This window comes from Ornithodoros turicata, chromosome 6 (genome assembly GCF_037126465.1).
Source record: "Ornithodoros turicata isolate Travis chromosome 6, ASM3712646v1, whole genome shotgun sequence".
Taxonomy (NCBI): Eukaryota; Metazoa; Arthropoda; class Arachnida; order Ixodida; family Argasidae; genus Ornithodoros; species Ornithodoros turicata.
In genome coordinates, this window is record NC_088206.1 from 825,093 (window position 1) to 852,049 (window position 26,957).

The 26,957-nt window shown below is 47.1% G+C and overlaps 3 protein-coding genes across 5 annotated transcripts; all 3 read left to right on the forward strand.

Moving 5' to 3' along the window:
- Window positions 1-20: 20 nt before the first annotated feature.
- Window positions 21-4,569, forward strand: LOC135398764 (vesicular inhibitory amino acid transporter-like). Of its 2 annotated transcripts, none has more exons than XM_064630200.1 (4): window positions 21-437; window positions 1,400-1,624; window positions 1,954-2,106; window positions 2,163-4,569. In XM_064630200.1, the coding sequence occupies exons 2-4, from the start codon at window positions 1,481-1,483 to the stop codon at window positions 3,360-3,362; spliced, it is 1,497 nt and encodes a 498-aa protein (XP_064486270.1). In that variant the 5' UTR covers window positions 21-437; window positions 1,400-1,480; the 3' UTR covers window positions 3,363-4,569. The 2 variants fall into 2 exon arrangements, with proteins under 2 accessions (XP_064486270.1, XP_064486271.1); XM_064630201.1 differs by having other exon boundaries at window positions 1,452-1,624.
- A 2,171-nt stretch (window positions 4,570-6,740) lies between these two features.
- LOC135398766 (uncharacterized) lies at window positions 6,741-16,069 on the forward strand. 2 transcript variants are annotated; one of them, XM_064630204.1, is made up of 5 exons: window positions 6,741-6,921; window positions 9,551-9,652; window positions 12,125-12,444; window positions 13,414-13,544; window positions 15,044-16,069. In XM_064630204.1, the coding sequence occupies exons 3-5, from the start codon at window positions 12,267-12,269 to the stop codon at window positions 15,923-15,925; spliced, it is 1,191 nt and encodes a 396-aa protein (XP_064486274.1). In that variant the 5' UTR covers window positions 6,741-6,921; window positions 9,551-9,652; window positions 12,125-12,266; the 3' UTR covers window positions 15,926-16,069. The 2 variants fall into 2 exon arrangements, with proteins under 2 accessions (XP_064486274.1, XP_064486275.1); XM_064630205.1 differs by lacking the exon at window positions 9,551-9,652.
- An 8,923-nt stretch (window positions 16,070-24,992) lies between these two features.
- LOC135397534 (uncharacterized) lies at window positions 24,993-26,257 on the forward strand. Its single transcript, XM_064629130.1, has 2 exons — window positions 24,993-25,387; window positions 25,661-26,257. Exons 1-2 carry the CDS (start codon window positions 25,028-25,030, stop codon window positions 26,234-26,236), a joined length of 936 nt encoding a protein of 311 aa, XP_064485200.1. The 5' UTR covers window positions 24,993-25,027; the 3' UTR covers window positions 26,237-26,257.
- Window positions 26,258-26,957: the final 700 nt, after the last annotated feature.

Sequence of the window (26,957 nt, forward strand, 5' to 3'; positions counted from 1 at the left end):
GACATTCCTTGATTCCCGCGTCTTGTGTGTGTGTGTGTTAACCAAATATTCTTTTAACTCACTCGAATGGATCACAATTTATGAATGGACTATATATGTCCCTCGAAAGGTTCCTCCGTTGCGACAGAGCGACGCGCTCTCTGTGTGGCTCGTAAAAAGTGCACATCGCCGCGGATACGTACGAAATCACATGGACCATCCCTCGGATCCTTGTACATTCACAGTTGTATGCAGTGAACTGACCAATCATATGACACGTGACAGCTTAGGAGTGGAAACGCGAATCCGCGCAGCGCGCTCTCCGCGGACGCTCCAAACTTCGTCGGAGTTGTTGGGCGTGCGCGAAGCTGCTAGTAGCGCTGTTGCGCATGCGCACGCTTCACGGAGTTTGCGGGACCTCCAAGCTGGACCTCCAAGAAAATTCACCGGCTATGAAGGTAAGCTTCATATTATTCAACAGTATGTTCTGGGCGTATCTACGACAGAGGGAAAGAACGGTTTTGTTCCTGCATATGGGGAGAGGCTTTGCTGCGGTTTGCGCCCGAGCTTATCTCTCTTTGTCTGTATTCCGTAAGTCATCCAAGGATGGTGCGATAAAGTGAAAATCGTTTTATATGTTTTTTTTTCTTTTTTTTTAAACTGTTATTTATTGTCCATCTGTACGTGCCTTGTCCAGAATACCTTGAGCGCTACAACAACAACACCTTTCTATTCGTAAAATGCACAGTAAGACTCAAGTTTTTTCTCTCTCGGAGCTGTGAACACGGGGACAAAATCTTTCATATGGACCACGGGTGTGCTTTTCTAATATACTTCGACAAACGTATACATCCGAAGCAGAAAAGTGCGAGGAAATCGTCGTATTTGGCTCGACCTTCCCAGCAAGACGTTCGCTTTGCTAAATTGTTTTGGGTCCAAAATTTCGTGGTAGAACGTATTTATTTAGCGATAAATTGAGATTAGCTCGAGAAAATGTTCCATCGGTAATGTAGTCGAGGGAATAATTGTGACAACACACTCTGTATGGAACAGTTCTCGCCGGGTGTCATTCGACCAGACGTATGTGCGATCATATGACCGTTGAACGGGAAGTTGATTTATCCCCAGTCTTTCAGCGCCATCCTAAATGTCAAGACAAATCTTAAAAAACAAACAAACAAAAAACTCTCATTTATTGCCAATTAAATATCTTCGCCCCAGTGTTACCGGGGTTATTGTCGATTGAATGAATATATGCAATTATATCTGAGGGTATAGTTGGGGGGTTACTTTCATTCGGCATACGCAGGTAGTGTCGAAGCAAATGTTGGAGCGCATAGGCGAAAAAGCTCTATTTCAAATCTGTCGTAGACGTTTTTAATTTGTAGTTTATAATAAAATGGTGCTCTCCTCGTGGCAGGTGTCAATTTCGTCCCGATAATGTGATGTGTCTCCGACTCCTGTCGGCGTAGGTAGACAACAAAACGTGAAGAATTAAAGGATGGCAGCCCAGTTCCTGTATCAAGTGACGGCAGTCATCGAGAAAGTGAAGGCCTATCTGCCTGGCTCTTGTGGGGAGGGAGGAGAAGAACTACATTTTGCCAAACATGGCAGGACAGATACCACGGAGATGTCAAACCTACAGGTGAGCTTTCCAAAGCACGTTTTCTGCATTCACGAGTGGTAAAAGTGCGTTTTTCCATCTATTGCGTGTGTAGTCTCATGCAGTCTAATCGGATAAAGTACGTATAGATACCGCCCAATATGGGATTTTTAATTTTAGAAAAGACCCCCGTTGCTTTTAGCCCCCGTAAATCGCATTGAAGCCGAATATTTTGCTATGTAGCAAAATCCAGGAGTTGGTTCGAGAGATTCCTAAAGCAAGTAAATTTGACCTAAACTTGTTTATGTGACTGGCAAAAGAAAAGTGTCGCCTTGATGCTGCATGATTAGGTTTGTGACTATATGACGCAGCCATTGGACGGGGAGGGTGGCGAATATGCTGAGACGAACCTGGGTGGTGGAGGAGGAACCAATGGCAGCAGTGAACCAGTCGATGAGTTTGGATCTCGAGGCGAAAAAATCTCCGAATGGCAAGCAGGCTGGAATGTGACCAACGCTATACAGGTGGGGACTTTTTCTTCCATCCTGGAAAGATTGACAACCTGAGGCGTTCGTTACAGGGCATGTTCATCGTGAGTCTTCCATTCTCTGTCCTTCACGGGGGCTACTGGGGTGTATTTGCCCTGGTCTTCGTTGCCTACATGTGTTGCCACACGGGCAAAATCTTAGTAGCCTGTCTATACGAGCCGAACGAACGTGGCGAACTGGTCCGAGTTCGGGACAGCTACGTGGCTGTCGCCCAGACTGTACTAGGTCCTAGTTGGGGTGGAAGGGCCGTCAACGTTGCCCAGATTATCGAGCTACTTATGACCTGCATTTTGTACGTCGTCCTCTGCGGAGACCTCATGATCGGATCATTCCCGGAAGGCGTCGTGGATCAGCGTTCCTGGATTATGATCACCACCATGATCCTGTTGCCGTGCGCTTTCCTCAAGAACCTGAAAGCAGTGTCAATGCTGAGCTTCTGGTGTACCGTCACCCATTTCTTCATCAATGCCATCATTCTCGGTTATTGTCTAACTCGCGCACCGGAATGGGCATGGTCCAAAGTCCAATTCCGAATCAACATCAATAAGTTCCCGGTGACGATGGGGATCGTCGTATTCAGCTACACCTCGCAGATCTTCCTTCCCACTCTAGAAGGGAACATGAAAGACAAGGGCCGATTCCATTGCATGTTAAACTGGAGTCACATTGCCGCGGCCGTCTTTAAAGCGCTCTTCGCTTATGTGTGTTTCTTGACTTGGGCTGAAGAAACTCAAGAAGTGATCACCAACAACCTTCCCACCAAAGGGTTCAAGATCGTGGTGAACCTGATCCTCGTGGCGAAAGCCTTATTTTCCTATCCACTGCCCTATTTCGCGGCGTCCGCTCTCATCGAGCACGCCTACTTTCGAGAAAGACCGAAAACTGTGTTCCCCTCGTGTTATGCCATCGACGGTGAACTTCGCATCTGGGGCGTGGCGCTACGTGTTGGCCTGGTAGTGTTCACCATGCTATTGGCCATCTCCATTCCTTACTTCGCTCTGCTCATGGGCCTCATCGGCAGCTTTACGGGAACCATGTTGTCCTTCATCTGGCCCTGTTACTTCCACATGAAACTCAAGTGGGACACAATGGAGTGGTATTCAATCAGTTGGGAAGTTTTCATCATGTGTTTCGGAGGCTTTTCTGGCTTGGTAGGTATTTACACGTCTTTCGCTGGATTGGTGGAGGCCTATCACCTGCCTCTACCGCACGTGCCCGTTATAGAGTCCTAAACGTTTCTCTCATGACCAGCTGGTCTTTTCATATATATTATGGCGGACACTTTAGAAACACGCTGGTCAACTCTTCTACTGGCACGCACGGCGGAGGCGTCTTTTATGTATTTTTAGACAGTAACAAATGGATGGGATCTGACACCAAATATTCTGGTACAACGAAGCAGCGGGTGCAAATTCAGTTGTTTCGTACCGCATAAGAGTCTTCCATTTACACAAACTCTTTTAGCCATGGCTTCTGCTGACGTAAAATACGCAGACGTAAAGAAATACGAGGGGTGCAGAAGGAAAGCACATTTAGAAATTCCCGGATGTTTCTTCCAGACAACCTAATGGCTATCCAATGAAGGTGCACGCTTTTTCTTTCGCTGTTGTAGTTCACTTTCACCTAATATATTACAAACGACTACCGAGAGAGATGACCGGGATCTAGCCATTTCTAAATAACCGGCAGAATTTTATAGAGAGCATTGAGATGACATTTTCCTTTGTCTTCCAATCAACGTAAGTCTTCCAGTTAAAAGCTGGGGAAAGGCAGTGTCATGCATGTATAGAAAGATGTCTCATCTTTTGACTCAATCAAAACTCATGTCTTCCGGATGTCGTGGGGCTTCCATTTTGAAGTGACCGTCTTCCATGCGATCAGTCTCTTCAGGAGATGTAAGTACGTATTACATAGAATACTTGGTGTTTTCGTCACGCAGTTGAAATGACGCCAAGTGTGATGTTCCATTTGTAACTCACTTTTGAGTGGTTCCACGAAAACCATGAACAAATTACGTTTACGATGGAATGGTGTTTTCAAGCGCAGAGAAGGCATTCACTGTGACGTCACCAGTATGGCGGAACAACGTTTGCTGTGTTGCGATAATTTCGGAAGTCTCGCAGGACTGTAAACAGCAAATAACGAGGATGAAAGGATGATTGGTAGCGTTGCTTGCTCGAGCCCTACGAGTGTGCTCTCTGTGGTGTTAGTTATTCAAATTGTTCATCTGTACATACAATATTGGTCTGGAATAATAGAGATGTTGTTCATGAATAGCGTTTCAATATATTGTCGATGCAATGTTGAAAGAATGAGTGTTCTGACATGGCACGACCCGAGTAAATTATCTGCTTCGTCATTTTTGAAACATTATTGTGCGTAAACTGAGCGTTGTAATCCCCTTTAGAAATTATGTGACCAATAAAGTGTTTCTCGTCACATCCTGAACCCACATCATTTCTGCTGCCTAACAATACCAATTTTATTTTTGGGACTATCAAAATTTTTAAAAAAAGTTTATTGCACCTATATTCCTTCCCGTTTATATATATTTTTATGGTCACGTGTACGTTGACGGTAGTAATGAGGTATGACCAGGACCAGAATGCACTGCGGTCGCCCGCCTGGCCGGCACGCTTTCGTCTGTGGATATATATAATACATTGTAGGGCCCACAGTGGTGGCACAATTAAGGTTCAGATCTTGTAACTACAATCAAGCGGTCGTCATCTTGTACGGTTTCCACGTCACAGGAAATGGGTCATGTGACCTTGTCTATGTTCCCCTTGCCAGCAGACATTTTTTGAGATCTTTAGGGTATCACATTGGCTCAAGCACCGGTGTCGTTAACACATCCTTGTGAATGGCGACCAGTACAAAGCCATCTGTTTAACTGCAAGGATATTAGATACTACGTAAACCTAGAATAGATATAGTACTGCGTGCGCTCTGCCTCAATGTGGCTTCCATGATCAGATGCTGTGATACAAGCCTCTGTTCCATTGCAGTGTCGTACGTGGCGAACACCCAGCCCATTCTTATGGAATGTGCACTCTATTGCCTGTCGTCGGGTTGTTCACCTGTTCATGGACTTCCTGTCGTCCACTGAATTGCTCCAGACGCTTTAATTTTTTCTGTTATTTTCATCATTCCTTCATCATCCTCATATAATGTTCCACGTGCAATGGGGTAGGTACCGCACCACCGTGGTGAAACACCCCATCTCATCGTCATCACCTATTGTTGTTGTTGTTTAAGACGTTGAAAAGCTGGCAAGTTTTCATCACGGTAGGTATTTATACGACTTTTGCTGGATTGGTCGAGGCCTATCACCTGCCTCGGCCGCACGTGCTCTTTTTTTTTTCTTTTTTCTCTCAATCAATCAATCAGGTTAAAAACGACGCAGAAAAACAGCAGTCGCAAACTAACTGTTCGGCCGCCGATCATGGGCGCCGCCATTTTAATTGTTACGTGTATGACGACGTTTGCGACGACGTCACGCCAGCACCTGTCCAGAATGCATTGCGCTCCTGTGGCACTCACGCTGTCGCCCATGCAGTGATATGTGGTAGGGCACTGCGGTTTAGCTTTCAGTTTCTTTCCTCTGCAGAAATATGTCATACATCCAGGAAGAAAAAAATCCCTGACTGCGAGCAAGAAAGACGCACCCTACAAGAACTCTTGTTCGTGTGCACCTTTTTTGTTTTGACCTGCATTCTCACAAATGGAGGTTCGGGAACGTCTGAACATGTTTTTGGCTTGAGCAGCCAAGGTTACAGCCTTGCTAGGCTAGCACGACAACCGAAAAATGCCAGGTCGCTACAGCTGATGAACATATCCCAATAAGCAGCGGCGTACGTGGGTCCCGACCAACAACGCCAGGGGAAAAACAACGTCGGCAAAATGCCGGGCCGACGTATGCTTCCGGCCTAAAAGTCGTTGAGCCGTGCTTGAAAAAAAAGAAAGAAAGTTAGACCAAGCTTGGGGATTGACATTGTCTTTACCTGAACCGACTTAATACCGCCAACCTTGCTCCAATGAACAGCCATGGAGGAAAGAAGAAAAGGAGGCGCCCCAACGGCGTGGGGTAAGTGACGTCAGGATAGGAGGTGAGCTGTAGCTTCTCTGGAACCATGCGAAGGTGCACACACCACTTTGGGGGCCACTTCGGCGCGCTACCGGGGTACGGGGGGGGGGGGGGTTCATTTTCAGAGCCCGTAGTGGGAAATCCCATGTACAAACTAACGTTTTTTGGGGGGTCGCCCAACCGCCCCCCTGGATCCGACCCTGAAAAAGATGCAACCCCAAAAACGTAAAAAAAAAAAAAGAAAAACGAAGAAGAAATGCCTGCCAGAAAGGCCAAAAAAGCAGCAAGCATGGGTGTCACACCTCCTCTGGACTGGACACCAACATTCCCCCGAGACGAAAATCCTGGGAATATCCCTGCGACGGCGTTATGCAAGAAGGTCTTTGTCTTTTTTCAAGCCCATCATAATAGCACATAATAGGGAGCCTCATGGCTCGTATGTAGGCTCCCTATATCGTAAGCGCGCCGAGCGCTCGTCCAAGAGCGGGAAGTAGCGGGAAGGGAGCACGCGAGAAACCCGAGGAGGAGGAGTTGGAAAGTCACGTGGGGTAGGCTGATAGCCGGAGGAGACGCATCGCAAAATTTGAACGGCTGAGTGCACAAAGACAAGCACAACCACAATCTCAGCACTTGATTCACCTCTCTACTGCATCTACCACCTCATCAGGAACTGCAGCGCAGTTTTATGGCGGAAACAAATCGCTGTGAGTATTGTTTGAACGGCAAAGCGTCACGAAGGCGCGCTGAAAAGCTGAAAAGTTCCGTGCCCGACGACCCCCTTGTGCCACAAAACCGTAGCCCCTTTCCCGCTGATTGTTGAGTCTCGAATTTTTTCGGCCTCGAAGGACCCTAGTGTAGCCATTCCATGGACTGTTGTGCTGTTGTTTTGTCATGTCTCATTCAACTCAAGAAAAGTACCACCAGCGCTTAAAATGCTGCAAAATGAACTTGGAGGCATTCATTCATCGTTGTTTCATGTCGTCATTCAAACATTTCGGCATCTACTTGGCTGACACCTAACTCTTCACGAATTACAAACCCAATGCGTTCTTTAAGGTTAATCGAGCTGATATTCGTTGATCTGCCAAAATGGGGTCATGGATACATTCAGCTATGTGGGATGTTGTCATCTTTGGATCTCCTGTGCTCTTCGATGTCAGAATCCGAACACTGAAAGTTGTGACACCACTTCTTCACGATGAACATGATGGGCCAAAACACAAACCCATTCGGCACTGAATTGTTTGCATCATGCACTCTTAGATGTTAGGTAGACACGTTATTCTGCATGAACAGGAACTTGACGAAAGTTCCAAGTTCAACTTTAGAAAATTTCAGCTAATTTTAAACTGGCACAGTGAATATCTAGCCAGCCATAATCCGCTATGGGAGAGGACTAAACATGCGTCCTGCAGTCTGATATTCTCCATCCAAAGGGCATTTGACCAGTGAAGAGAAGGAAGCTGGCCTCTCAAAAAAGGTTAACGAAGCAGTAGGAACGAAGTCACATTTTCGAGCATTGTTCTTACTCTTGCCATGTACGGTACTGCTGCTTCTGTCTATGTTACGCAAAATGCCTGTACGTGAGCACCGTGTTTTGCTTATGGATGTCAATGATAATTTACAGCCGCAGCAATCTAGTCTTCGAGCACATTTTTTCTATCCCCCGCTCGGAAATTCTACTTGCTCACTCACATTTTGTGTGTGGAGATATTCAGCGATGAAGTGCGCACGCACTGTCCGGCTACGCGACAAATAAATAGTTCCATTTCCAAGCACAGTCACGTCTCGCATATCCGGGGGTCAGATATCCGGGAAAGCTCGCTATTCGGACTACATTTCCGGGAGCGAACCTGCTACCATTTGATCTTGTCTCTGCTATCTGGAATTTGTTATCCATATCTGGACAGCAAGTACGAGGACCAATGTTCCAGAACCTACTTCATTCTGATTCGCTTATCCGCAAATTTGTCAACGACCTCTGTCCCTGGCGTGTGCTGCGTTCGCGTTATTTCGGAAAGGGGTCACATTTCACCGGGGAATTCTGCGCGATTTGACTCCCCATTCTTCTGAGGTGACTCCCTTTTGGTGTCTGCGGGCAAACAGTAGTGATGGTAGACTTAGAGGTAGCTGAGGAGGACTGGCTAGAGGTAGACTGAGAGGTAGATTGTAGGCGGAAGAGGTGCCCTGTACCCTCCGGGTGCAAGAAATCCACACGTGAACGTCAATGTCCAAGCCGTCCGAAAGCATCGCCTGTCTTTTGGCCTGTGCCAAAGACATTTGCAAAAGAGGCAAAAACTTTCTGGGACATTACACTTCTTTCTCTCGGTGCACCTTGCTTGAGTTCATACCACCTTTCCTGCACCTCACTCTTGTCACTGTGGGAAAGTTCCCAGTCCAGTCGTTTGAAGCTTAGAGGAAGCAAGGTCTTTCGGGCAGAAAGTCAAGTCAGAAAGTCCTCTGAAAGATCTCACGTGCTTAGATGTGGACTGACACGATGAAATGTGTGCCGTCATTACTGATGAAGACGTCGTAAGACATTGTCGGTTGCAGTGATGACACTGAAGATCCACGTGTGGTGACACTCCAAGAGGCCCGAAATGCACTGAGTGTGGGATCATTCACGAGATGTTGCCAAGACAGAGGCCAGTGATAGAACAGTGTTGTTGATAGTGAGCACCAGGAATTTAATCTAATATCGCCATGATGACGATAAGGCTGACACTGCAGAGAACCGCTTTGGTGTTTTTTGAGCAAACAAATTACGTTCCCCGAGTTAGTGCCATAAATGAGAGCTTAGAAGAACTTGGTGCTTGTAGTAAACTTGCAAACATGAGTATGAACAGTTACGTATGCATTACGAAATAAATACGGGGATAGTGCACATCTCAAAATATCGTGTTTCAATTATCCGAATGCCCTGCTATCGGGACATATTTGCCAGGAACGGTCAAGTCTGGATAAATCGGGGTCAACTGTACTTTTATTGCGCGGTTTTTAATAGTAATTACGCTAATTTATTTTCAGTGCAGTCCGCAACTCGATTTGAGTTTGAGGCCTCTCGAGAGTGACTTTAATGAATTCTTCGGTTGATCAATGATGCGTCACGAACTCGCCTAAATTTCTGTCGCTGTTACTTCGCAAAGTGTCTTTTGACAATTTGGGTGTAGTTCTGTACAGGGACCACCAGGTTTGTAGAAATAGCGAAAGTGGTTAAAAACCAAATATCGCATAAAAGTGAAACAGTGTGACATACCGAATTATAAAATAGTGTGGTATTCAGTTTTTCATATATACGCTTGTGTTGCACCGTACGAAATCCTTACGCTGCAGCTGAGCAAGAGCCTTGCTGGGAGCCTGGATGGATGAATGTGGGCTTTCCCTTTGGAACGGATGGAAGCTCGTAGCTGCGTAAGAGTGGGAGAGCTCGGTAATGTACGTGTCTGTTTCACTTCAAAGAAATCATGTGACTTATAAATAGGGTTCTTCCTTTTCGGGTTAGACTCGATTTTTTGCGGCAGTCACCCCCGAGCAAATTTTCAAGAATTCGGGCGAAACCCGAAATCCTCGGGGTCCTTCAACTTGTCGTTCCAGTAAGCCGTCAGAAAAGTGAATCACAATATCAGCAAAGAGCTATTTGTGACAACCTATTTGACCTCCTTTTATGATCCTCTCCTGCAGGAGTCAAAGACGAGCTTTTGTGGAGCTCGGCAAGTGTTTGAATAACGCGGTCATTCAGTGCCTCAGTTCTGAGCAGAAATATAAAGACTATTCTTTCTCGTCCCAGTGTCGCATCAGTGGCTTGTTTCATATGCCTTTCGTTTCACCCAAAACTTCCCTGGTGACATATCAAACAGATATCATGGCGCCAGATTTCTCCCCGAATTCTCGTTTGTAAATACTAGCACCTTTATTTTTATACGCACATTGTATACAAAAATACACAGGGTGGAAGAGACAGAGGGAAACACTTCCTGGGAAACAGGGATACCTGCAATACAGCAATTTTGTTATAATGAGGGTTTATGGTACTTGAAATTAGATTTTATAGTCCGCTCTTTTTGCTGCTGCGATATCACTGTCAGAAACTTAAAAGGAGCCATGGGGTGACATCTGACGTGGCTCATTCATCAAGCTGTTCATCGGGAAACACCCTGCAAAATATTTTTGCTGTCCAGTGTATCGTCACTGTGCAATCAAATTTACAAACACACTCGGAGAAAGCAGTCTTGGAAGGACGGTCCGATCCACTGACACGGTGTCGCCACCTCCTTGTGCCTTTACAAATGCCTGCACCTAGTAGATACTGTTTACAAAATTTTGTCTGCAAAGCTTCGTAGTGTTTTACATGAACAAAGGCAAACTTCTTGTATGGGCCTGCCTCGAAATGATGCAAGCATTATTGGGCATACTCTTGCAGGTGTTACGGAGGGTGTGACCAATATAAAGATGACACTCTTCTACATAGTTGGTGTAATATAGCTATAACAACATTTTTTTTGTTGACTTCCTCCGGGCCTCACAGGCCACAGTGTGAAGCAGCAACATGAGTAAAACCTCCTGCAATAAATTTGGTGCCTTGACTAGTGTGCTCGAAATTATCATATGTCAGGAGGGTTTAAAATGGTTGAAGAGCAGACCTAACTATGCAGTTGGCAACCTCCACTAATCGATGACTTCATCCAGATTATGCGGACAATTGTTCGCAAGTGTTGGATCAAATCTTCTATAATATTTTCACTCGTTCAACAACGCATATTGTATTCTGTGCCACTGTATTCCAGGCCCTTATTATGACCACAAGCTTCATCAATGGAATCCATTCAGCTTGGAATCACTCATTTAGGATACACTTACTCACCCTTGGCACTTTATTATTTCTAACAAGATTGACCTCTCCTCCTAAACCTTCCTTCCTTGGCAGATACAAGGTCGGAGCAGAAACTAAAGAAATCACAGGACGGTGACGGTTGTGTAACGCAAATTTCAGCGACTGCACTGTCGGCATTCGACCATCATTTGAACCATCCAATTCTAGTCGAAGCAGTGAATGGGAAGTCAACAGCAGCGCTGCGAGATGAGTCTTGAACCACAAGCAATTGAACCTTAGCAATTGTCCCCAAATGGGTTCTCTCTGAATTGCCTAGTGAAGCCCTTCGTGGCTCCTTCGGCTTTCGCTTGCCTCTGACGCCTCTTTACCTCCGCTTCGATGGCACACATTGCGGGGTATTCGCGTCTATGTTGTTTCGCCTCAGCTTCGGTGGCACACACTTTGAAATCCTGACATCGCATCCTCTTGTTTGCAACCTCACCTGCGGGATGAGCTGGGTCTTTGCGAGCTCTACACTTGCGTTTAAGGTCTTGTGGCTGCCGCAAACCTTGTGTGTGAGCAGGACTCAGTATCTCCGTGGCATCTGAAGCACAAGGGTGTTTCTTTTTTACTCAAGCGCCATTAACAGGCATAAGAGACACTGACAGCCGTCGCTATAAAATGGCTCCGCATTCTAATGCTGCTTCCCCTCTGGTTGCAGCTTCACACTGGATATCTGGTGCCTGGTCCAGGCACCGAGCCTCCTTTTAGAACTGACCATATTAGAGAGTGGTTCGACATGCTTGATAGAGCGTGTTATCTCTGTGTCAACGTGTGATTCCTGAATCATTAAGTACCGTTTTATTTCCGCGTAAAAGTTAGACTACGATTAGTTTGATAAGAGTTGTTCCTCCTGCTGAAGCTGCGCACGACCTGGTCGTGCAGGTAACATATTGCGAGCGTGCCTTTGCGTGGATGAGAACATTAGATTTGGACAAGAGGAGATATATGTATGCGAGAGAATTCTCGAACATAGCTTTTTGGGTTCTGGTCACAAAAACACCTAGCACTGTCTGAGAAATGATCTCCCTTTGTAGGAAGCACAGAATGATGACCACCCGTGAACAACACTGTTCCTTGAGTGTCCCTATTGGGGGCATTAAGTAGGCATACCCAGAGAGGGAGTACGAGAGAGCTGCAAAATCCCTGTTTTGGAGTAACTGTGCTGCTCTGTTGCGCATGTACCACATGGCACTTCCTGTCGTCCATTCGTCACGCTCGCCGAGTTCAACAATGGAGTACGCACTTGCCGTACTATGCGATGACAGTGACTTCGAAGAATGGCTTTCCCAACAACGAAGGAAACGCAAAAGGATGCGTCTCATTGTAGATGCAATTGCAGCAGTCGTCACTGGAGGTGAGTGTATGACATGTATGCGTTTGGTGAATGACTGAGATTATCGTTGTGGTTTTGCCTATGGAAGACCGACCCTGATGCAGACTTCACCATTGACATTGTGTAATTCAACGCGTGTAAGCTCGGCGATGAAATAGTCATTGAATATACCTATTGCCGATGGGGCCTACTCGAAGGTAGCGGTATATCAGTAAGTAGAGCAGCCATTATTTACCGTATTTTCCGGTGTATAACACGTGCGTTATACAGTAAAAAAGTGCTCTGAAGAGGTCTTGCGCGTTATCTAATGGTGCGCGTTATACACGGACATATTTTCCTGGAGAGTTCCTTTTCAGGTCGGTGACATACAAATTCTAGCCTCTTCCAGGATGTGCATGGCTTGACTTTAAAAACTTATCTGTAGGAAAGTGCTTCAATCTTCCATCAGAATCACAGCAAATGATGCCTCCGAAATCCTGAAGAAGCTATGAGGCTACGATTGAGAAGGGACGTTAAACTGAAAGCGGAGAGGAGATTGAAGTATACTATGTGACACCGACTCTGTTGCACCGGAGTTTAACTGCTTTGTCTAAATGTGTTTCAAATAAAGCATATGCATATATGATACACCGCCTTGCTTTATTGTACCGTGCGCGTTATACACTGATTTTTTTTTTTTTAATTCGGCCCTTTTTAGGGGTGCGCATTATAGACGAGTGCGCGTTATACACCGGAAAATACGGTACTTTCAGAACTAATCTTCATAATTAGTGAAAATAGGTTGACTGCACAACTGCAAAGTTGTAGAGCACAACCCTGAGGAGTTGTGACCGCTAGAACTGAAACGGCAGCACTTTTCTGCGCCCTAGTAAAACGTATTGACAATGCACAATTTTTTGAGTGGTGCGCGAGTTTTGCGACCACTTTTCCCCATCCCCCTCTTGCTCATGTCGGGTCGTATCGCACAAATATATCATTTGCTCGTTCCAGGAGACAAGGGTGAGACTTCAGCAGAAGTCCAAAGGTCTAATGGGGTCGAGGGTTTTGTAACCTGTATTGTCCCGACATACTCGGACATCCAGTTCAAAGAACACTTCAGAATGTCCCGGACAACATTCCAGGTATGGATCTGTATGATGTCTGTTGTTTATGCTGTCCACAGTCTGCAGATCCATTTTGGGGGGTTCAGAATTTTCCAATTCTTTGTAGTAGAATAAAAAAGAGAAAAACATATCAAAGGATGTTGAATAAGAAGATGTCGAGCAAAAAACTTGCACTGGCACTTGGTAGTTTATTTTAGTTAATCATCGGTTTTCGTTTAAGGACTACCCTAAGTAACAGTTCCACGCTGTCGCTGATTGTCTGACATGCCTGAGGTAAGGAAAGTGTTATACAAGGATGGGGGGGGGGGGGGGGGGGGGGCACTTTCTGAAAATATCATCGCACATACAGGCAGATCCAGGATGTTTCTGAGAGGGGGGTCCATCCTTGGCAGCACGGTAGATACATGATCTAGGTTAATTAAATATTATCCGAAGGCAGAAATTGAGGAGGAGGTCAGGACATCCTGACCCCGAACTCTAGATCGCACGTCACCGTTCGTTCAAAATGAGCTACGAAGTCCATCATATGACTGTGTGCGCGCTGTTGGCTTAACAAACTTCCGAAAACGATGGCGGGTGTGAGATTCATCACCACCGCCGCCGTCGTCGTCGTCATCACTCTGTTCATCTGCAGGAAGCGTGTTCAGAATGACGTCGCCCGTGAGACTTGTGGCACAGGTCTGTTCTGCGTCTTCTATCCTTGAAGACGCTTCGAAAGACTCGAAGCCCTCCTCGGAGCTTGCATCACCAGCAGGAGCTTACAGCACGCTGCTGATTTTGTGGCTGTGATGATCGACACTTTTCTTTAGCCGTCAGTGGCTTGTACTTCACACGTGGGCTGCCTCCACAGCCCACAGGCAAGAAGTGAACTTCCAAGTGGATCTCAACAAAAGCACGAAACAAAAGCGAGCCAAAACGTGTTTGCGTAATCCGTAATGGCAGTATAGATGGGACACTGGCTGGCAGGGAAGTGCAAGGGGGTTGCACCGCAGGATTAGCTGCTGGGAAAGGGAAGTCAGCATGGGAGCAAGCACGTGGTTTTTATGGCAGGTCGTCATTGCGTGAGTTGGAAGCCAATGGAAGATGATGAAATTCGGTAGGAAACTTACAAGTTAAGTGGGATACCGGCCAGATTTTTTCAAGTTATGCAGTTAGATTGCAATGTGTCAAGAACGGACTGAAGGAATCCTTCGAATTAACTGGAATTTTGAATTAGGCGAGATCAAATTAGCGAGGTTCTACTCTATTAGCAATTTAGCCACGAGGTAGGCAATGCCTGTCGAAATTTAAAAAAATTACGATAGAAAATGGACTACCAGAAAGGTTTTTGATTACTCATGGAACATATTTTTGTATTTTGGCATCAAGAGAGCTTAGTCGCGAGAGACATCGGAGGAATTATTCGAATCCGAACATTTGTATGACTTGCACTTTGCAATTTTCTTTGTGCGCACAAAAGATGCACATTTGATCATTCTATTTAATATGCCAATTTATGTTGCTCTTTCTTATTACAGGCCCTCCTTCAGGCCACAGCACAGCACATGCGGGAAGGCCCCACCCAGATTCCTTTAGAGACAAAGGCGCTGATGACACTTTGGCTTCTGGGTAACCAGGAGTCATTCAGGGGTGTAGCCGACCGGTTTGGCATCAACAGAGGGACGCTCCACTTTGTTGTTGAGCAGATGGTGCAACTCTGGACTCTCTGCATGCCAGAGAACATCACCTGGCCCACAGACCTCCAGCGGGTGGCCAACGCCTTCCTCATGAAGTGGAACTTTCCAGGCGTCGTTGGGGCCATCGACGGGTGCCATATCCTGATCAAGGCACCCTTAGAAGAACAGTCAGCATATTATAATAGGAAAGAGCAGCATTCCATGATCCTGCAGGGTTGCTGCGATGACACAATGATGTTCACCCACGTTGTCATTGGATACCCAGGACGAATGCACGACGCCCGCGTGTTTGTGAGTTCCGGAGTCGAGGAAATTTTGGGAAGGCTTCCAGAGGACATGCACGTGCTAGGTGACTCGGCCTATCCACTGAGGAGCTACTTAATGAGCCCCTTTAGAGATAATGGGCACCTGTCACCTCTGCAGGTGAGATACAATCTCAGGCACAGCAAAGCCAGGGCTGTGATAGGGAGGGCATTTGGCCACCTTAAGGCAAAATTTAGGAGGCTACAATATTTAGACATGTCCCGAATGGACCTTATCCTGAAGGTAGTTGGGAGCGCTTGCTTCCTTCATAACTTCGTCATAAACAACACGGATGGCGATGAATGCGACGAAGAGGAAGCGGTCCAAGATGAAGAGGAATCAGGTTCACAAGAGGAAGAAGCCTCATCAGCAGATGTAGCTGCCAGTGCCAAACGCATGCGGATAGCAAATGATTTGTAGGCAGCAGGTAATGAAAGTGAAGTCTTTACTTATTGCCACTGCATACTGGGTTTGTCCGAGCTGTCTATGTCTGTCACAAAAAAATTCCGATATATATTGTAATCCCTGTAATGTAAGCATATACTCTTGTTTGTTTGTGTTCCATTGGTGCGCTACAAGGACTAATTTTTAACCTTCCTTTATATTGTATGTACCTGAATTGAGGTACTTATTATTCAGATAAATTAATTAGCTAAATTATCAATTAATCTACTTACTTCAATTATCAATTAATTTAGTTAATTCAATTCTCAACTAATTTAGTTCAATTATCGGGTACTTATTAATTCAAAGCGAAAGGAGGAAAAGAGTGCAGGCAAGCTGGTAACAATGCATTGTGTGTCAGTCTCCTCTAGTATGCATTATTAATTCAAGTTCTGATAATTCAAACTTTTTGTTATCGACGGCCTGTTGCCCTCTTGTTCTTAATTCAGGTCAAATATGTTCGTTTTTGCCCCTTGAACTTGTTGCAACACTTCAGTGGAGCTCCGTGGACATTATGCCTACGTTATCGCTAAAACGTCGCCCGAAAGCCGATTGTAAAGCTTCCAGACCTTCCAAATACCACGCAGATAACAAAATATAATCACAAATTCTACCGCTCGACAAGCGTGGCACATTCTTACAGGCTCTAACACAACGAAAAATAGCGTTATCGACTGGGACACTATGAAGTAGGGGGCTTCATGCTTTGAGGAACAGCCTGATGTCACTTGAGAAAGGGTGATACCGAGAGAGGTGTAGGAAAATCGGCTGCCAACTTCGCGCAACGCTCGAAAATTGTGCATTTTTGCATATTTTTTACTAGAGGAACACGTCCGGGAGAGAAGGGAAGCTACTATACGTTGCAACTTCCGCACGGAAGGCAACACGGTGAAGAAGTGCCTGGACGAATTCACCGGGTTGTTCCAGCCAGGACTGGGTTTGCTGAAGGGTCCTCCAGCGCGCTTTCATCTGAAAGGAGCAGTTCCGAAATTTTGCAAGGCACGTAGAATTCCCTATGCGCTACGGGATAAGGTCACCGAGGAGCTGGATCGCTTAGTTCGCGTGGGAGTACTTTCTCCAGTGGAATGGGCTACGCCGTTGGTGCCCGTTGTCAAGCGAAATAGAAGCATTCGTCTGTGTGCAGACTTTAAGATTGCCTTGAGTGCCGCTCCCAATACCGAGCTGTACCCTCTTCCGCGAATCGAGGACATCTTCTCTACCCTAGGAGGAGGAGAGGTGTTCAGCACTATAATTTGTAGGACGCCTACAATCAAATGCCGCTGGATGATGCCTCCAAAATGACAAGTAGAGTATTTGGGACACATTATCGATGAACATGGGTTACACCCGAACAAGGAAAACATCGCTGCGATTATGCAAATGCCCAGGCCGACAACGGTCACGGAACTGAAATCTTTCCCCGGGTAGCTCATGTACTACAACCGTTTCGTTCCCGGAGTTGCTACGGTAGTGGCCCCGCTGTACGAACTGTTGAAGGACCGAGGTTGGAAGTGGGAGGCCGAACAAGAACAAGCTTCCCTCGAGGTTAAAGAAGCTCACTACGACCCACAGCTACCGGTTCGTCTGGAATCTGACGCATCCCAAAGCGGCATTGGGGCAGTGCTGTCACACCGGATCGACGGAATCGACCGTCCGATTGGATTTCGTTCCAGTACGTTAGCAGCAGCAGAGCGTAATTACTCGCAACTCGAAAAGGAGGTCATTGCCCTAGTTTACGGCGTCACGAAATTTCGCCAGTACCTGCTTGGACATAAATATACACTGGTAACAGACCACAAACCGCTGGTTGGACTGTTTCACCCGGCTAAACTTGTTCCAGCTACGGCAGCAGCGCGTATCGAGCGGTAGGCCTTGTTGTTGGGCGCGTACTCATATGACGTGGAGTACAAGCCAGGACACAAAAATATTCCAGCGGACGCTTTGAGCCGGTTGGCCCAGCCATCTACTCTGACTGAGGACGACCAGACACGCCCAATCAGCTATGCTGCGGAGCACGTTCTGCTCACCGAGCATCTGGACAGCGGCCTTGTGTCAGCCAAGCACTTGGCCGAAATGACTGCGAGCGACTCCGGGCTAACTCGAGTACAGCGCTGGATCCAAGGTGGTTGGCCAAAATTTCTGCCTAAGGAAGACAAGGATCTTCGTCCGTATTTTAACCGGAAGGAAGAACTCCCCGTTATCCACGGACTTCTGTACTGATGGCACCGGGTCGTCGTGCCGCGTGCTGCGCGGAAAATGATGCCACTCCTGCATGAGACGCATCGGGGAATATCAGCAATCCAATCCCTGGCGCGGGCGTTCTTCTGGTACCCGGATTTGGACGCAGACATCGAGTTGGTAGCAAAGACTTGCAACACTTGTGCACAAGTGGCGTCTATGCCACCGGCGCAACCACCAGCTAGTTGGCCAGCGACCAATGGGCCTTGGAGTCGCGTTCACGTTTACTTTGCGGGGCCAATAGAGGGACAGATGCTACGGATAGCCGTCGACTCGCACAGACAGTGGATAGAGGTTATCCCCATGAATATTACGTTAAGCGCTCGGACGATTGAGGAACTGCGGACGCTGTTCAGTCGATGGGGTATACCGCGAGCACTGGTCTCCGACAACGGACCGCAGTTCGTGAGTGAAGCTTTTCCAGGAATTCATGAGCCGTAACGTTGTTGGCCACTTACGGTCGGCGCCCTACCACCCACAGTCAAATGGGTTGGCCGAGCGGTCTGTGCGTACTATTAAAACCGGACTGAAGAACTGAAGAAGAATGTAAAGGGAGGGGGGGGGGGGACGTTGTCAACGCGACTAGCAAGAAGCCTGCACAACTATCGCGGAACACCCCTGAAGTGCGGCAAGACACCGGCTATGTTGCTGTTGGGAAGGGAAGTTCGTTCCCGTTTGGACAATCTGATGCCTGGCCCTAGGGAACATCCCTTAGGAGACGGTCAGCCGAGCAAGTCGAAGTTTCACGTCGGACAACCCGTTTGGATGATGCACTATGGGCAAGGAGACACCTGGAAACCTGGGGTGATAAGTCGGCCACAGGGATTCAGAATGGTTGTCGTTGGTAGTTCCAACGGTGGTCAGGTGCGTCGCCATGACCAGCTTAGAAGCCGTGCGTCACCGGACTATCAAGCGCGGCAGGAGACCGCTCCGCGGTACCTGCTCCGCTCAGCGATTCCTCCAACTCCTTTCTTGCTCCTCCACAGCCAAGGGAATGCAATGACTCCACAACGCCTCCGGCGAGTGGTGACACGTTGCGACGCTGAACCAGGAACAGACGTCCACCCATTCCTTACCAACCAGAGTAGGGGGGAGGAATGCAGTAACGGACATATCGCCACTGCCAGGGGAAGCTCGCGCACTGTTGGCACCGATGGCTGTGCGTGCCTTTTGTTTCTTGTTTCTTTTTTTTTTCTCGGGGATTCATTCTTTGCAGTTAAACACACGAGTTCGACTCCCAGTTGACTGTTCGTCTCCGGAGTTACTTCAAAATGAAGCGCAAACAGGCGAAGCGCAAAATGAATTCATTGGTGGATAAAGGAGTGGAAGAGCGTCTTTTTGCGCTTCACCGCGACCAGCCGCGACAAAATATGTAAACCGAAACCAATTTAATTACTGCGACTAATGACCCGTTTCGGTGGCACATTTTTCTCTAAAAGGTGTCCACTCAAGGTCCCAAAAAAGGGTAGTACCCAGAGCCGCCGCGAAGCGACTTTGCGACCGGGGCTAGGCAACTCTGAAGAGCCCCCCTCTCCCACTGCCGTCAGAAGCCGTGTAAACAAAAGAAAACGTCTATTTGCACTGCCGAGGTCGTAAATCCAAATTATCTTCATTCAAGGTTTATACTGTCCAACCGACCTGCCAGCGTCTGCCGTTCGGTGGCTTATCTGGCAAGGGCGCCCGGGGCGGCTGCCCCCCCCCCCCCCCCCCCCCCATTGCTACGGCTCAGTACCACGGTCTCTCAATGGTAGTACCCATTTCAATGCGGACGGAGCCCAGCATTTTTTTCTTTCTTTTTTTACAAAACTCATTCGCACTCGTTCACACGGTGCGCAGCTAGTAGGTGGTATCGGACAAATACTTGTAAAAAAGAAAGTTATTCGATTGGTGCTCCGGTTCACGGTTTATTTGGGCTGGGGATTTAACTGAAACACCCTGTAGACAAATGAAGGAGCCCATCTTGTGCTCTGGCACATTGTTGTAATGTGAGGTTCGTGCGCACAAATGACTATAACGTTGTGGACCTGAGTAACAGCAAGTATATCCGGGGAAAGACGGGACGAGAGAATGAAGCTCGTTCCACACTGACTTGTGTAGCGGGAACGTATGCAACTCTGGATGGCGTTGCTTCATTCCCTCCCAGAATGCCGATGGATACCGTGTATTGCGTTACGGAGGGCCAAATAGATCAATTTTCCGTTTGAACAGAAAATCGAACATATATTTTGGGTTTCCCTCCGGAGAATAAAATTCTGTTTCGGTTTTCGTTCCGTTCCGGTTCGTCCAAAAATGACGTTTTTTTTTTTTCGGTTTTCGGTTCAGGTTTTCGATTCGCTCCGGAACCCTGCATAAAACGCCATCAACGATGGAGAGAGGGCTGGAAGTATCATCAGGAAAGTCCAAATGTCTTACCTACATCCCCCCAAGTATACACGTTGGTAGGGACTTCCCACGTCTCGACATCAATAACGTCCATGTCTCAAGATGTAAATTATGTAAATACCTTGGTCTCACTCGGGAGGGGGGATATGTTTAATGGTGAAAAGAAAAGAGAAAAAAAACGCGCAAAAGGAAACGTTAGCCGTACTAGAGGCTCGCTATTCCCCAAAACAAAAACAAAAACCGAGAAGGAGAAAAACAGTGACACAGAAAATTATCGAAAAATATAGGAAGACAGCTTCTTTCACTAGCCGCTGTGCAGGCAGTCATCAGGGAGGTATGAAAGAGTGCCCTAGAGACCAGCTTCTCGAAGGAATCGTAGCAGCGCAGACGTGACCTCAGCGTGCTCGGTAGGGCCAAGTCCGCCAGGGAAAGCTCTCGGTAAGCCCGATGAGCGAGACAGCGCCGGAGATTGAACCGGTGTCCTTCGTACTTCTGCGGGCGAGGAGGATGTGTTGCCTCGACATGACACGTGGGGCAAAGAGGAGAAATGCCACATTCAGCTGCAGCCGACGAAGCAGCGTCTCCTCGCTGCGCGGGATACGGCCATGTGCAGCATGGTCGGTCAATAGATCGCGGGAAGGTGCAGATAATATTCGGGTTGAAAAAGTTGCGTGCTGTTGGCAATGAAGCGACAGATTTTCAGCTTGCACATAGAGAGCGTAACAGTTAGCTGCTCAGTGTCGTGCGTGGTCACGCCGAACTAGTGTCAGCACGATCATTGCCAGAAAGTCCGACACGGCTCGGAATCCACTGGAATAGCACGCAGTGACCCAGGGATACAAGTTCGGAGTACAAGGCGATGATCGTGGTGTAGGTGTCACTGATGACTGTCGCGGAGTAAGAGGCCAGCGGCCCATCGCCCCCAGAGCCACTTTACTGTCGGTCAAGATCGTCCAAGCCCTGGGAGCCAACGAGGACCAGACGTCTCTGGTGGCCAGTATTGCGAGTGCCTTGGCCTCCGGAGATTACATGAGACGGAGATTGACTCCGTGCTCAACTGCAAAAACGACATCTATGCAGCTTGCATAAATTTTTATTTTAAAGAATATGTAAAAGGTTGAAAAAAAAAAAAAACGCCAGTGTACATCGGCCAACTTTTCGTCCTTTAAAGGTTGTCGCATTTATCCCGTGTTCGTGCCAAAGTTTCTCGTGGTCAGATTGCCTGAACAACATGGAATGAAAAAAAGTGCCGAAAACACAGCCGTATTTCCACAACAATTTATTTTTCTGCGACTTTCACGCGTTATGATCGGAGAATGTATTCCAGCGTTTCGAAATAGATTTGTGCTACATAATACATAGGCGTAACAACAACAACAGCTTTATTTTACATGGTGAATGGGGAGTTTCACCACAAGATATGAGAGGATACTATCCGTAGCGCTTAAGTACAGCAGATTCTGTGCCGTTAATAGAAGCATGCTCTCTTCGAAAGGCTTTCAGCAACAATGCAGACGAGTTCTTCTCTGACGCAAAGTGCAACTTGCGAATATCACATTTTACAAAATAAAGCGGGCTGACTTTGCCAGTGCCCGGACTTAGCAGGGATGTCTGTCGTGTTTGTGCAACCGCAATCTATACAAGAGCCTCTTTAGGCTCTCAACGTTACTTTTATACAGACACGCTACAGTGGACACGTCTATAGGGCCAATCCTGACAGGAAAAAGCTCACGATTTGTTTTCTATTCGTACCGACAAGCTCCATGCCAGAAGTAGTGATTTGCAACAGCAAAACAAGAAAAGAAGCGGCGGTGGACGGCTACTATAATACGTGACGCCAGAATCAGACAAGAAAGTAATCACACAAAAGACCTTCAATCAGACTTTGAGTAAAGACAACGAGGGAACGTCCGTCCGTCTCTTCGAAAGACAGCTGGCCTTTGAAGATCAAGGCTGTTCCCCCCACGACAGATATCACTGCGATAACCTGCTGCGAGAGCATCAAATGCCCAGACAAGAACAAAAGAGAGAGAGAGAGAAAAGTGCGGCCTACGACAGTCTTTTACTATGTTTACAGCCTGTCCATTTCTTGGGCACAGTGTTGTGCCGAGCGCCGCTACCGTAGGTATCTTCGATTTGGCTGCACTCATTCAACTACCTCAACTCGTTCAGGCGGTGCGCAGCACTTCTATATTCGTTTTGTCAGTGCCGCTCGTGCCTTCTGCACTCTAGTATTGTTTTGTAACAGTGCAGCACTAGTTCTGCACGAGTTCACGGCCGGGCTGCACTTGTTGGATAGAAAGTGCAGTACGAGTGCACGCAGAGCAGACGACACGTCTGTAACGCTGACGGTTCCTTGATATGTGTGAGATGGAATACCGGTTGCATTGTCGCGATAAGCACGTGGGTAGCGATAATGCGGTCATATCTGAGACCTACCGAACGGAATATTCCAACTTTTCCCTGCACGGGAAGCATATTACACTTGCCTTTACTGCGTTGGAAAAAGGCGCAAGCTTTGGAGCGGCCGAGAATCGTGCTTTTTTTTTTTTTTTCCATAAAAATATACAGAGATGAAGAACCGAGTACGAAAAACAAGACTCCTATTCGTAGTATCTTCCCACAATATTGTTCCCGTGATAGCCGAGAACACGACCGCGATCTTCCTTCCCCCCTTCCGCGCAAACAAATAAAATGCATACGCATCAACTCGTTGTTACTGCTGGAATCCAATTCTGCTTACAGGTACAGAGCGATAACAAACACTTATACCAATGACTAGTAAAGCGAATGAAACACAACTCACACAAACAGTATACATGAAAAGAAAGACAAGCGTAAAGAACACGACAGCAAACCACTAGCCTGCACCTGCACTCGCTCGTTTGGTTTGGAAGCGCTAGTGTTGAACCTACACTTGCACTGCCTCAGTCGGCGGCGCACACTCTTTGCACCACATCGGCACTCCCCTGAACTAGTGCCGGTGGTGCAGGCCAAATCGAAGATACCTCGTATTCGCAACTTTTTCGGTAGCGCATAGCGATTCCGCTTCAGTTGAAATTGGTAGCAGAAAAAGTGTTTCCGACACGAATTCGGGTAGCGGCATAGGCGGATGCAGGATTTTTCTGAGGGGGGGTTCTGCCGCGATTAAGACCGCGAAATTAACCACTTTTACGTACGTCAGAATCTATCAAATTTGCTCGCGCACATCCGTGTACTTTTCAACGATTCCGCAACGCATGGCAGTATGTGGTAGCGAGTAGAAGCTTATTTAGTGACTCTAGTAGCGAGCACCGTAATAGTATGAGACGTAAACAGCGGAGTTGGTTTTTCATTGTACGTATACGTACGAGTACATACAAGCACGCAGCTGCAAAGCCGCTGCATGCGCGTGGACGATATATTTCAGTTTATTTTAATCGTGTTTTTTCGCTGTAGGTAAACGGTATATGTTGTATCGTGTGGAATGGAAACACGGAGAGATTTCGGAAACACAACAATATGTCTCCATTTTATTTCACGAGAAAAGCTCGTCTTTTTTCTTATAGTATGATGCGTAACAGGCGTGGGCGAACCATTTCTGTGGAGGTTAAATAATTCAACAATTCAATTCAACAATCGAGAGATACGTGATTCGATTCCAGCCGCTGTCTGGCCTTTTTGATGACTACCATATTTCAACTTGCAAGTAATTTTACCTGATATTGGTTGTGACACTGTTCGCGTGACACCCTGCTGGAAATGAGCTTCGCCTTCGTTGACGATTGCCTTTAGTTGACATGAGGACTCTAAATGTTTGTTTCTCCGCTTCCGTATAAGCTCGGTGTTTGCGACATTCCATCTCAGAGAAATGGTAATGTTTTACGCACCCGCAGTTGGTAAATCGCTCGTAAAAAGAGTGAGAGAACAAAAAAAGATATCTACTTGTTTAGAGAAAGAAACATCAGTTCTCCACCAGACAGGTATGCGGACATGCCTCAACACCGAAGGTAGGATAGCGGAGAAGTATTTACGTTACTTTTATATGGTAGCGGCATCCCGCTACATTTTGGAATTTGTAGCGACGTCAGTATTGCGCTACTTTTGAGTGAAGTAGCGGGTAGCGGGATTCCGTTACTTAGTTTCGGTGCTTGGGCATCAAAAGGGAGATCGGAACCTTACAAGAATCCGTCTCTTTATGTGTTCGATAACCGCTAGCCTGTTGTAAATAACGCTGCTGTACCACAAAAGAAGATTAGATCGGTAATTTCCGCTAATCGGTAATAACCTAGGAATTCCCGCTGGAAACTGCGATTATACCTACGCATACAAAAGCCAAGTACGTAATTTGAAGGCGATTCACATGCAGGTTGTGCTTAGAACACGCCTTATTAACCGCACAAATATCAGTGCACGATGTAAATGAAAAAGGTGAAGACGAAAAGGAGGAAGTCATTCGGTGCATTCCCGACGTCCAGCATGGGTCTACTTCCACTCGTCTTTGCCTTCGTCGCAGTCGCAGCCGAGGCCAGAAGGCCGGGTGTGTTGAGAGTCCAGAAGTGGTTGCCAACTGTAGAACCACAAAACATGACCCTAGACGAGACGGAGGACGTGCTTGCACTGACATGTACCGTGGGCTATACCAACTTCGCCGCCATCTTCTGGACGATCTATGACCGTGACCTGCGCGATCTGTCTCACATAGAAGAAACAACTACCATGCTGGACGACAACCAGACATACGCAAAGGTTTCCGTCATCAGGATCGGAGGATGGACGGTGCTGCCTAGTCGGGATAATGTGTACCCGTTTAAGTGTAACTCGTTCGCCGATTTCAAGGTGTGTGCCCGGCAGACGCTTTAGAATCCCCTCAATACCGTGGCTTTCGGGCGCGACCTTGTTCTCCCCTAGCTTTGAGCGTAGTTCAACTCTACCAAATTGGTGGCACTGTCTAACACTATTACGTCATTTGTTTACAAGCGGGGGGAGGTCTATTGGACACACAGAGCAGAATTTTATTTCGAGCATCTATGAGGCTGTGGTTTCCTGAGGGAACATGGGACTCTTGCGTTCACACAAGTGACATGAACGCATGCTCTACTTATTCCGTAGGTGGCATCGACTACAACGTACATCCACACAGCCTTGACTGACTACTGTGGTCCGGAGAAGCCAGGCAAATGCGAAGCCCGAGGTGGTCGATGCGTGGACAAGCACTGCACCTGCGCTGACGACCGACACCCATTACGGCTGAATTCCCTGCACACTGTCTGCTGGCCCGAGGCTAAGCTCGGATCTCGGTGCTATTTCAACGAGCAGTGTTCCACCCCGAAGAGCGAATGTGTCGTGTCCATGGGCTGGTGCGCCTGTGCGCCCGGTTTCGCCAGATCGGGGCTTTCGCCAGAACGTTGTGAGCCCCGTCTTGGTGGTGGCTTGCGCTCTCGATGTTCGCAGCATGCGGACTGTTCACCGTACAACGCTATATGCACGTACAACCACTGCGAGTGTTTGCCCGGAACTAGGGCTCTGACGCACGACGCAGCGTCCTGTGTGAACGTCACAATGAACCCTGCACCCAGAATGGCACTCCAAGAAATGGAACCCTTGCAAAGCGTGGACGAGCCTGAGACGCTCAAGTTCGGACAGGCACATAAGCACATCAGAGATGCTCCTATATTCGACCAATAAACGAAACATTTTATCGCCTAATGGGATTTTGGTAGAGGGGATTACGGAAGAGGTGAAGGTGTTTTACACTCTTAGTAAAACCACCTTCTTGGTGCTGATTCTAAGCGCATGGAAAGTGCAAAAAGGCCACCGTAGATAAAAATGTTAGGTGTAGGGTAGGATAACCTATGTCGTTTGGCACGTACGGGTCAACCTTTACAGCGGCAGCCAGTGACGAAACACTTTTATAAGAGGTGAAGAGAAAAGGAGAAAGAAAATAAGGGAAAAAACAGAAGTATATGTTAGAAATACTTGAAGTGCGCAGAAGTATAGAGAAGCAGGAAAACCTTAGTCACATCTGCTAACAGGTTTAACAACATCATCAAACCAACATACAAGCACAACACAACATCTAATAAGTCAAAACGAAGAGTTTTTGGCAATCATCACATTTTCACATAATCAAAAACTGGGCTTATGTCCTTTTCTTTTTCATACTATCATTGTCAACACAATAGCCATTTTCTAAGTAGTCTCTTTGCACTGCGCTTTGTTTTCTCGTGGAGAATCTCGTGGAGTGGAGTGTCCAGATGTGGCATTAAAATCTTTATACTGACTGGCTGTAAAAGGCGTCGTATTGTGAAGGCTGTTGTCGTGTACTGTTCTAATCCGCACTACCTTAACATGAGCCTAGACGAGACGGAGCCTTGTATCTTGTATCACGACCATAACACTCGCCGAT